The 11,175-nt window shown below is 37.5% G+C and overlaps 1 protein-coding gene across 1 annotated transcript; it reads left to right on the top strand.

Annotated features, from left to right (window-relative positions):
- The first annotated feature begins 4,306 nt into the window (after window positions 1-4,306).
- Window positions 4,307-7,706, top strand: LOC102565233 (zinc finger and BTB domain-containing protein 8A-like). The gene is made up of 4 exons (XM_059730321.1): window positions 4,307-4,330; window positions 4,431-4,590; window positions 4,786-4,802; window positions 6,752-7,706. Exons 1-4 carry the CDS (start codon window positions 4,307-4,309, stop codon window positions 7,067-7,069), a joined length of 519 nt encoding a protein of 172 aa, XP_059586304.1. The 3' UTR covers window positions 7,070-7,706.
- The last annotated feature ends 3,469 nt before the right edge of the window (window positions 7,707-11,175 follow it).

Here is an 11,175-nt window from a genome sequence, read left to right as displayed (position 1 = left end):
ACATTTATTAAATCCCCACTGGACATCAGTGAGAAGGAGAAGGGTTGCTACTTCAGTCTTTCAGAAAAAGAGCTCAACAGCAATGGAGCCGAGAGTCCATGTTTATACAGGACAGCAGACATGCTTATACAGAACATGTCCGTATTTATACAGAATGGACAGCAGACAGCAGTCCTCCATCCTCGGAAATGGACTGATCTCGGGGTGTCTGTGGTAGGTAGGAATTCCTAGAGTAATGGCACCTACTATCCAGCTTCAGAAAGGAACACCCAGTGATCTCGCCTGACCAGACAGACTTAAAGAAGACATTCCATTAAAAAACGTATCAGACGTATTGGATTGTCACAGTCCTCTGACATACCACCTTATACATCATGGAGATATGGAGCTGGAGCTGCAGAGCCAATCAGTCACATTTCTCAATTTGATGAGCAAGTCCAGCTTGATACAGAAGTTGACTCTGCCCATGTTGGGTATGAGAATGATTTGGAGTCAGAGTTGTTGCTAAAGAGTTTGCTAGTGCCCCACTAGGAATGTGAATTACTTAGATCAGCCAGCAAATCTGAATCCTCCAAAGCAGATGAGCTGTCTGCAAATATACCTACAATTTTAGGTGTTATGGGGAGTTGAATTGAAGGTAAGAGTAAACTAAATATTGATTACTTTGCTGTTGAGATTTTATATGATTTTTTTCTGCTGAATTTCTGTACCACTGTCTGAAAATGTAATTCAACATTATCAGCTTTAGACATTGAAAAAAAAAACAGTTATAGTAATGGACTAAACTTAAGCTTCAAGGTTATATTTTCAGATTGCCGATCATTCGGACATAACCAATCAATCTTTACAATGACTTTGAATGCTTGATAAGTGAGATGTCCAATAACTAATCTTTGTTACTATAAACAGATACTTTTTTGTCCAAAGAACTTGATTAAAAAATGCTTTGTTGCCAGTCACTATTTGATAATCGATCTCATCCAGTCTCATTTTAGGATCCCCCTTTAAATAATGACTGTTGCCTCACTGAAAACTTGAAAAAAATCCCTCTAGAAAGGATTCTTCTAATAGCAATTTCCTGCAATTATTGCTACCAAGGACAACTAACAGAAATTGGTACTAACGTAGAATACCATGATTAGCAGTGCTATTCCAAACTACCACTGGAGAAGTCAAACTGATGGAATACCACATGAAAGAGCAATCTGAGAGAAGTGTCCAGCAGAAAATGGAACAAATTAACTGGTAATGAGTGAAAGAATGCACTGATATGTTTCTTTGACTTGCCCAGGATGTAAGCTAGCATTTAGGGAAGTCCAAGAGAGTCTTCAAACTTTAAGTTGTCTTAGGTATGCCCCAAAAATAGCTGACAAATGCATAATGCTCCTTCAGGAAACAATGTGTGTTATTTACCTAAGGTCTTCACAGGGTTCTGGAAATGTGTAGGTACCACAGAGAAATTATGTCACTCAGTTTTCACCAGTGTATATACCAATCCATTTTATACAAGCTTTACAAACAGAAAAACCATTGTACCAGATAGAATACCAGTTAGTGATTCTTTATTTTTTATAGTTTAGACAAGTGGTGTCCAACCTTTTCTTCCTGCAGGCCAGATGAGCAGTATCAGGTCCATCTGCAGGCCGAATCTGGCCTGTGGGGCTGACTTAGTCACGTGGCAACAGCCCATCAAGGGCATCTTTTGGCCAGATTGGGTTTGAAAATTTGGCGGTGGGAGAGTGGTGGCAGTGTTAATGGCCACTGCTCCACTGCTACCAAATTTCTAGATGTATGGGGAGCATCATGAGCCAGGTGACATGGATCCGTTGGTTGGGGATTGAGACCCCCTGGTTTAAGCACTCCATCCTTCCTATAAATTGACTAAACTTCCTATCAATTGACCAAGAAAGTGTTGGAAAGTCGAAAGGAGGTGTCAATTTATAAACGTCATAAGTGCTGTTCATCATAACTCGAATGTCGTAAAGTTGAGGACTGCCTATATTCTAAATATATCATTACAGACTTAATTCCCCAACAACAAAAACAAGCAGGAAAAAAAAAAGATAAAAGGTGTATTATAATTGAGTTGTCCCAGCTACACAGAGGGTTTGATTCAGTTTTGAGGAACCTAAGCAAATCTGTATCCAATTTAGTGCCTAAACCTGAGCTTTTTGAAGAATCTTCCTCCAGATTTTATTTATTGAGGGGCAAATATTTAAAAATTCCTTGACATAAAACTTACAAGGGAAAGATATTATTAGCTATATATTGCTTTTTTCTCTTAATGGACCACTTACCTTTTATTTTTCAATAATAAACATGTTGAAAGACCCACTGACCAGTCTTGAAGCTCCTGTGTCTAGTTCTTTTAGAAAGAAGCAGCTAATAAATCTCTTGTAGTTACACAGCTCCTTTGTGAAGAGGTAATAGTTGGCTATTGGCTCAATTAAGCCCCAGTAGCAGTGTCTGTATGCTGACTCTGAATTAGTAATGGAAAAATTTTGCAAGAAAATACCTTCTGAATGCCTTCCATTGCTGCAGGCTACCCTCTTGTTTTGGCTATCACTTTGAGGTTCAACGGCTTCTTTTGGTGGTGTACTGAACTTTCAATGTAGGGCTCCAGAGAGAATGAGACTAGAAAATAGTCTTTAGCTTAGCAGGCAAGCTAAGAAAAGCAACACAAAACTAAAACCAGCTTATCACAGAATAAAATAGGCTTATAGCTTATGGTTCTGTTTAACGCACAGCAAGCAGCCATTTTACTGTTTCTCACCAAAAAACTGTTTAAGGAAATACAGATGAAAAATCTTGCATATGGCAATGCTATATCGATTTAAATTACTCTCCTGCTGAGACACAGAACAAACTGAAGCAAGCTTCTCAGCAAGGATAGGAATTGACTAGTTCCTTCTCTGTCTCCCCTGCTGACAGGAAGGCAAGTACATTTTTCACAGATTTCCATGAGGATTCTACAGTCCTTTAAGGAATCGAAAGGTTATAATAATAGCCAATTAATTTCTATGTGTTGTCCATCACTAAGAAGACTACATGGTGTAAAAAGGCAAGTTCTGAAATCTATATTTTATCATAGGACCACCGGACTTGAAAGGGCCCTCTGGACCACGGGGTCCAATCACATGTTTGCACTTGACCTGTTTTCCAAAAGGGTCCAGAGGAGCTTTTTTTTTGACCTCTCTAGAACACAACCACCACATATAGTATTTGGTTCAAAAAGCAGTTTCATCAGTGTGATTTGTGTTATAGGCATATAGCCAGGCCCTTCTTAGGTGCATGGCCAAGTCTAATTTTTTTCCTTTCCCTGGCTTGGGATAAACACGTACACAGAATATCAAAAATCCCTTTTTGGTGCCTGGCTTATCAGGTAAATTCCAATACTTGATGAGAAAGTCCTTTCTTACCATATCTCATCATCTGGCTCCTGTAGTTCTCCCATTAGAGTCTGTAAATAGTCCCTTTCACTCTTTCTTGGTTGCATAGGTCCATGCTATTTCTAGGCAGTCCCTTGCCCTCATTAACATTTCTAGAGGTCCTTTCCAGCATAGAATTAACAGCCACAGCACTGCCCTTCAAATCTCCAGATAGAAAGCTTGATTTTTCCACCCTCTTTATGCCTTCTTCACCTTGTCCTCAGGCTATTTACAGGACTGCAAGAGTCCAGACCTTAATGTGGCTGAGGATCAGAAACAAATGTACCAGTTCATACTTGCTCTTGAAGGTCATCCTGCTATACAGTATTGCATTTGGCCAGGGAAGGTTGGCATGCTGTAGGTTAAAGAGTGAATGAAGGCATGGAGGGCAGCAGGGAAGTCCTTTATTGAGAACAAAGGAACAGAGTTTCAGAATTGAAGTATGTTTCAGAGAGGAGAAAAATTCTCTTATTGCCATTCTCTCAAATAATTTATTTTTTAATTATCTGCAATCACCAATACATTTTGAATGTAAGCAGAATTTTTGTTTTATCTATCTTATTTCTTCTGATTGATTCATTAATTTTTGTCACAATCTGATGTTCATAACATCACAATTACTTTCATAATAGCAAAGGCAATGTTGAAAACCTTGGATTGTGTCAACACTAAAATACTTAATCTGGCAGGAGTTTAAGGTCAGCTAGCAAAGACGCTTGTTCTGTATAAACGCATTAGTAAAACTGGTAGTTCTTTAATGATGCTTCAAGTAGCTATGCTAGAAACTCAACATTGTTTGGAAAGATATGCAATTACCAATATTTCAGTTTTAAGGGAAAAAGGCTGTTAGATTTTGTCCTGGCTTTCGTAATCATAATATGACTTATAAATCAGAAAATCCGGTAACTTTGGTAAGCATGATAATCTTCACTACAATTAGGAAGTTCAGTCATTGCTTTTTCCCATTAGTAGGAAAGGCCTGAAATGTTTAAAAATTGACAGGACTATTCTGTAACAGATGCTGTGAGGCTCAAGTGTCCATTCTGTACCCATATGGTGAAGTGGAAAGCGGATCTAAAGAGTCATCTTCATTGTCACACAGGGGAGCAACCCTATCCACGTGAAGCTTACGGTAAAAGATTCACCAGACTAGAGCATCTACATCAGGGGTGGGCAAAATGTGGCCCGCAGGTCAGATGTGACCCACCAGGCCATTCTGTCCAGCGCGCGGAGCCCCTGAAAAATTTAGAACATGAATGTTTATCTGCCCTGGGCTGCCTGTCCTGCGGCCCTCGATGGCTTGCCAAAACTGAGTAAGCGGCCCTCCGCCTAAAGTAATTGCCTGCCTCTGATCTACAAAGTCATTTTCAAACAGTATGTATATTTTTTTCAACAGAGAAATCATTTTTAAAACAAATTCCTATAGCTTAAACCTGCCAGTCACTTCTGTAAATGATCAGTGGAGCTGTTTTTCCAAATAATAGCCTCTAAACATGTTTAAATAAACCATTTTGTTGAGCTTATGGTTTGGATTTGAACAACAACTCTGATTGTAAGATGATCATGGTGCTATTGTTTTCAGAACAGAGTGGTAAATTATACTATAATTATATAACCCAGACATTGAAAATAAATGTATTGTACAGCTAGTGTTCAAATTAAACATTACTTCCATGTTCCTGTCTAGAATAGCTCAGTGTTTCCCAGTGTTGCTTATTTTTCTATCATCTCCTTTTCCAGAAAAACATTATAGCCCTGAAAGGACAAATATCTTCTAAACCTCATCATTTTGCCCAAACCTCAGTCCTGAACTGTGAAACATCTGTTTCTACAGTTTTGTTTCCTTTGACTAAAGATTATTAATGGTCCAGAACTATGCATCTATTGATGCTTTGCATAGATTATGATGATACTACCAGTCAAAACAAAATGTGTCTGCTGATTTTCAGAGGGAAAAAAGTAGTTGCTAGCTCCTATTTTTAATTTCTTACCCTCAACTGAGTGGCTCATGTCACTGTAATGGGAGACAGAGCGCTTCACCCCAGCGTAGTTTGTGTCTATTTCTGACAGACATTATTGTTTCAAAGTTGTTTGGTGGCCCATGATTAAACGAACCAGTTGTCTCAGTAAGATTTCCACAAAAATCAACAATATTTATATGACTGACAATCTTGTTTAAAGTTAAGTACAGAGACTAAGGAGTAAATAGTATCACAGTCTACTGGATCATCCAGCCTAGTAGGTAGAGCTGGGAGCTGAACAAGAGATTGCAGAGGTGGGCCATGGGTCAGAGCAACAGAGGGCAGATCTAAGTTCAAAGCCATGGGAGTGGGGAGGGGTCAGGGGCCAAGAGTCAGAAACCAAATACCCAAACCGGGGACCACCCAAAATCAGGGGTCAGGTCAAGCCAAAAATCTGAAGCCTGAGGGGTTAGATGCACATTCAGGTATGCTAGAGCAGAAGCCAGAGAAGTTACCAGGACAGATGTTGCCTAAGGACTGGAGATCAATACATTGTGCAGCAAGGCTCAGGTGCTGGGGACATTGCTTAAAAGCAGACCAAGGACCAGTCAGTGGGAAGGGGCTAGGGCCCTGGTCAGTTCATTCAGTTCAGCTAGCCCAGCTGATCAGGCTACAGGGCAGGAGTCTCACTTAACTATATCCTTATAAATAGCCGTGGACAATGAACTTCCTCTTCACTAGTCTCACTAGGAGAAATTTAAGAAACAAAAGCTGTTTTTACACTAGTTTACTACCAGTGCAACTTCACTGGTGACAGAAAAAAGGGAAAATCCTGCAGGCAAGATTAAATAGTTTTGGCCACTGTGTTATCTAACCCTGCTCATAGAAGAGTTAGTTGAACTGATGATAAAATGCCTATAAATCTACCCTCCTATCTGCAAGTGGCACAACTATACCAGAAGTGAATTAGGGTGCTATTTTTTTTAGTGCACGGAAATGTATTGGTAAAAAATTGGTGTTGCTGGGCTATTATATCGATGAGAACTTATATCAGCAGTGCTGCCAAATCAATCTAGAAGGGTTTTTTTTCTCAATTAATTAAAATTCTTCTTTAAAGCTTTTTGCAGATATTTTTCTCAACATTTAAGATGCAGTAGTAATCACACTATGTGACTGGTTCTTTCTCTTGAAGACTCTTACAATAATTGACTCAGGAAATATGAGCATGAGTCCTTTTCTATTCTGAAAAAAAAATGGATTCTCTTAATCAAAGAATTGTGAAAATACAGATACAGAATATGAAAAAAAGTTTTGTTTGTTGTGCTGTTGGATAAAATAATGCTATCCATTTGATCTTCACAGATTCATCACGCCTGCAAGCCAATCTGCAGAAAATGCAAGCGCCACATGACTGACTTGACCAGGCAGGTTGTACAAGAAGGCAGGAGATACAGGTTATGTAATGAGTGTTTGACTGAAGCTGGTATAGAAAGCATTCCTATTGACTTGGAGGCTGAAGAATCATTTACATTTGCATCAGAAGAGGACAAGGGGTCTAGATGGCACTTTGATGAAGATCACAGAGCCACAGGAATTGTGGATGACTCTGGCTTAATCATCCAGGAAGTTGAAACTGAAGATGAAACTGAGGAAAAGGAAATAAAGCAAAGTATTAGCTAGTTGTGAATGAACTAAGATTTATTAAATCTCACCTGTACCTTCACTTTTAAGTCTTTGCCATGTATGCCAAGTCTGGTTCATATAAAAAGGTCTGTTGTTATGATTGTGAGGTGGTCTTATCTGCGTGACTTGTACTCATCAAGGCGCCATGAACTGTGGCTCAGGAAAGGATCCTGAGCCAGAATGGAAAACAAGCCAGTCAAGAACTACTAGACAGTATGTTTTTAATCCTTTTAAATGAAGGAAAAATCCAATTCTTGCAATTACTTGCTCTCGCGATTTTGCCATTTTAAACAACAATATGTTCTTTACAAGTTCTAAACATTGTTACGCTTATTCATGTGTTCTCATTGGATGTACTTTCCATTTAACAAAAAAGAACAAGAACTGATTAACCCCACCATTGTGCTGCATTTTTGATCCAGGTTTAAAAAAACAAAAAAAGAACTGACTAATTACTCCATGCTGAAGCAGTCCAGGAATGAAGTCAGGCAAATTGTTCTCCAGCCAGGGCCTTAGTAACATTTTTGTATTTTGAAGGAATCTTAATATAAAAAAATGTATTTTATTCTCTTGTTTGAGAAAAGTTGGCTACAACTCATCTATCAAAATAATCTTGCAGATAAATGCATGTCAGTCTTCTGGATTATGCTGATTTCTGTTTTTGTGTATTAGCAAATATTTAATAAAATATAATGGAAAAAATATACTGTTCTTGAGCTTTTGGATATTCCACACCAATATATTTTGTATAAGACTTGGATCTTTTAACTTTTGCTAACATCTATTTTTACAATTACTTAAATCCAAAAAAGACGTATGTTGTAATGTGTGTGATGATGATGTTTATATTATTGCTAACAAAAGACAATTTTTTTATGGTAAATATCTTAACTTATAAATGTGCTCACTAACAGACAGACTATCAATTAGACATTTAGGTAACTCATATTGCAGCAAATAGCTGTGAATATGTGCATCATTGAGCAAGTCGGGCTATGTTTATTGAAACAGGAGATCCAAGGATGTGATCTTGACCTGCAGTCCCTGGGACTTTATCTGCATACAGTAGAGAGACTTATATGTAGAGAGTAGCTTCAAAAACCCTTCTCCTAGTGGTATCTGCATGCACGAATTTGTCATCTGCTCAGCTTTCAGATGTACAGCACTTGCTATCTGTGGGCCTAATTACGTGATTTGGATTCTTAGAAGAGTTAAGCAATTAATGTGACTTGAAAATTGTAACCAAGATTATAGACAGATATTTGTTGTTTTATCCACTGTTTGCTGCAGCCTTGTCTGTTCCTGATAGGTAAAGAAATAGTATCTGACAAAGTTAGATAAAGCTGCTGCTTTAATTTTACCCAAAAGAAAAGGATGGGCTATTATTTTTCGATAGCACTGAATGTCCTTAACTGTTTTTCCTTCATTGTAATATTGACTAGATCTACTCTAGGTCCTGATTCTGCAAAGAATTATGTATGTGCTTCAAGCACATAAGCAGTCCTGCTGAACTCAAACACATGCACACAACTTTGCAGGATCAGAGACAAAGTTTTAAATAAAAAACCAAGACTTAGTAATGTCATAGTAACAGATCATTCATGTTGTTATTGACTACTTAGCGAGGTTGTTAATGTTGTTACATTCTTAAACGTAACATTGCAAAACAAATTTAACAGCATTGAAGGAGAAAATAAGTCAGGTGCAGTAGTAGTTTTCTTTGAAACAAAATTTCTAGCTAAAATATTTTTTCCCATTCTGTTGCCACTCCATATTATGTGACAGATGACATGTCTTATTTTTAGACACAACTTGAACTCTCTCTCACTAATCTAGTATTCTTTCACTTGTACTACAAAAATGTTTACAAGCTAACACTAAAGTATCAGGAAACTGAAGTTACAATAGTATTTCTATTACAGTTTCCTATACTGTTCTTTTATTGTGTCTATTCTTTTTCAGCACTGGCAGATACATTATACAGATTATTTTTGACCTTTTACCGTAGGGTCAAATTTTGCAGTGTTTTATTAAATAAAAACATTAATTGGGGTAAATTTGACTCTTGGCTAATGACTCTGACACAGAATTTAACCCAGGGTGTGTGATTAGCCTGTAACTCATATTTCAGAAACATAAAATATTTGGGATGTTTGTGAAACTTATGTTAAGTATTAAGTGCACACAAAGTGATTTTTTCTTTGTCTGCCATCCACACAAAAAGTGGCAGGCTTGGGTTGGCAAGTAATACTTTTGTACTTTAGAGTAACTGTTCAGTTGTTTTGTCTGTATGTTCTAGTCAGGGATCTCACGAGACTGGGCATGCCTACAAGACGCTTAAGGCCCAGTAGACGAATTCTATTGTGCATTCATGTGTCATGGCAAAAGCCGTGCTAATGTGCAGTAGAATTAGTCTACTGTACATTAAGCAGCACAAAAAAGACTGTGCACTGGTGCTACTCACAGTATTAGAAGTACTAAACTTAATGCGCAATAACAATGTCGCATTAATGAACGTGTAGACGTGCCCACTGTGTACCCATTCTTGAATCTGAGTTCCCTTCTCCCTTCCCAAAGACATGAAAAAGAGAAGTAGGACAAGTTGTTATTCAGTTTCTTTGCCTGCAAAAACCCTTACAACTATGGACCCTGTTAAACCAGGGAAGGGTTGGTTGCAGAATATATCTTGAAAACTCTTCTAAAAAAATGTGATTAGTGTAAGTAAAAGCTTTTTCTTTTTTGAATGGTTATCTACATATCCTGCTCTTGGTGACTCCCAGTAACTTCATGCTAGAAAACAGCCAAGTGGAATCATACCCAAACAATGCATGAAGAACCACTTTGCTTAAGCAAATGTAACCATCCAAGCATGAATGGATGGAATGAACTCCAAGAGGTAGCTCTAGGAATTTCAGCTAAAGAAAGCCACCTATCTACTAGATTAAGACTTAATCTGAACAGGGGAATACAATTTAGCTATTCAACAGCGTGGTCTCATACACTAAAATCTATCTGGGAAGAAATTACCTTTCCTTTCACTCTTCTACTATAGACTAACTAATATATTTAAAAAAACTTCAAATAGTTTGGTCTCCAGAGGATACTATTTTTATTTAAAAAATTGTAATTTTCTTTCAGAATCCCTATAATAAGGTTTGGAGATGATGGGCAAGTAAATTAATGGTCTGATTAGTATTAAAATATTAAATTACTTTAGGCAAGAACTTGGAAAGTCCTTATCTTTAAGAAAAATGGTATAAGAAGGACCTACCATTAAAGCTTGAATTTTTCCCATGCTAGGAGCTGAAGTAATTATCAGTATTTTTTCCCAAATAGAGAACTTGTTGAATTCACTAATACTGTATTAAGATCCTATGAGAAAATGAGCTCTCTAACTGTAAAGAATAAATTCACTAAACCTTTTGAATACTCCTAGATAATATAAAGTGTGAAAATACTCCATGATTTTGAATGTATGGGTGACAGGCAAGCTGTAGCTAAGAGAGCTATGAAGCTAACAGGAAGTCTAGTTGATTTTAGCAAGAGCAGGCAACTTAAAATGTGTGGAACATCCATTGGAAAAGGTGAAACATGATGCTGTTGAGCCCAAATGGTAAATTTTTTCCATTTAACATCATAAGTAGACCTTTCAGAGTCTTTCCTACTATTAATCAAAATATTCTAGACATCCCTGAAGCAAAACTTCTCTCACATCAGTTAAGCACTAAGCATTAAAGCTGAAGGGAAGAGAAATGTTGGATCTGGATGAACTGTCTTTTATCTTAAGAAATTAAAATTGAAATGAAAGGCATTACTATAGCATATATTGACAATCTTCACCTGTCTGGGAACCAAAATTGCCTGGGCCAAGCGATTCTTAAATAATTAGTGGAAATAATATCATTGCAGCGTCCCCTTACGTCTGGTTAAAATATGTGGTGTTGTGGGGATCAATGGGTAAAAGTACATCAAACCTTAAAACCATTGAGTTAGGAAAGATATTTGATAGACACCTATGAATGGCTCCTTTTGAACAAAAGATGTTTAATTTTTGTTCTCTTCTGGACCTGGCTGATGCTGCTTCTGAAAACTTGCTGAAAAAA

The sequence above is a fragment of the Alligator mississippiensis genome, chromosome 6 (assembly GCF_030867095.1).
Source record: "Alligator mississippiensis isolate rAllMis1 chromosome 6, rAllMis1, whole genome shotgun sequence".
Taxonomy (NCBI): Eukaryota; Metazoa; Chordata; order Crocodylia; family Alligatoridae; genus Alligator; species Alligator mississippiensis.
This window is presented reverse-complemented; position numbering and strand designations above follow the sequence as displayed.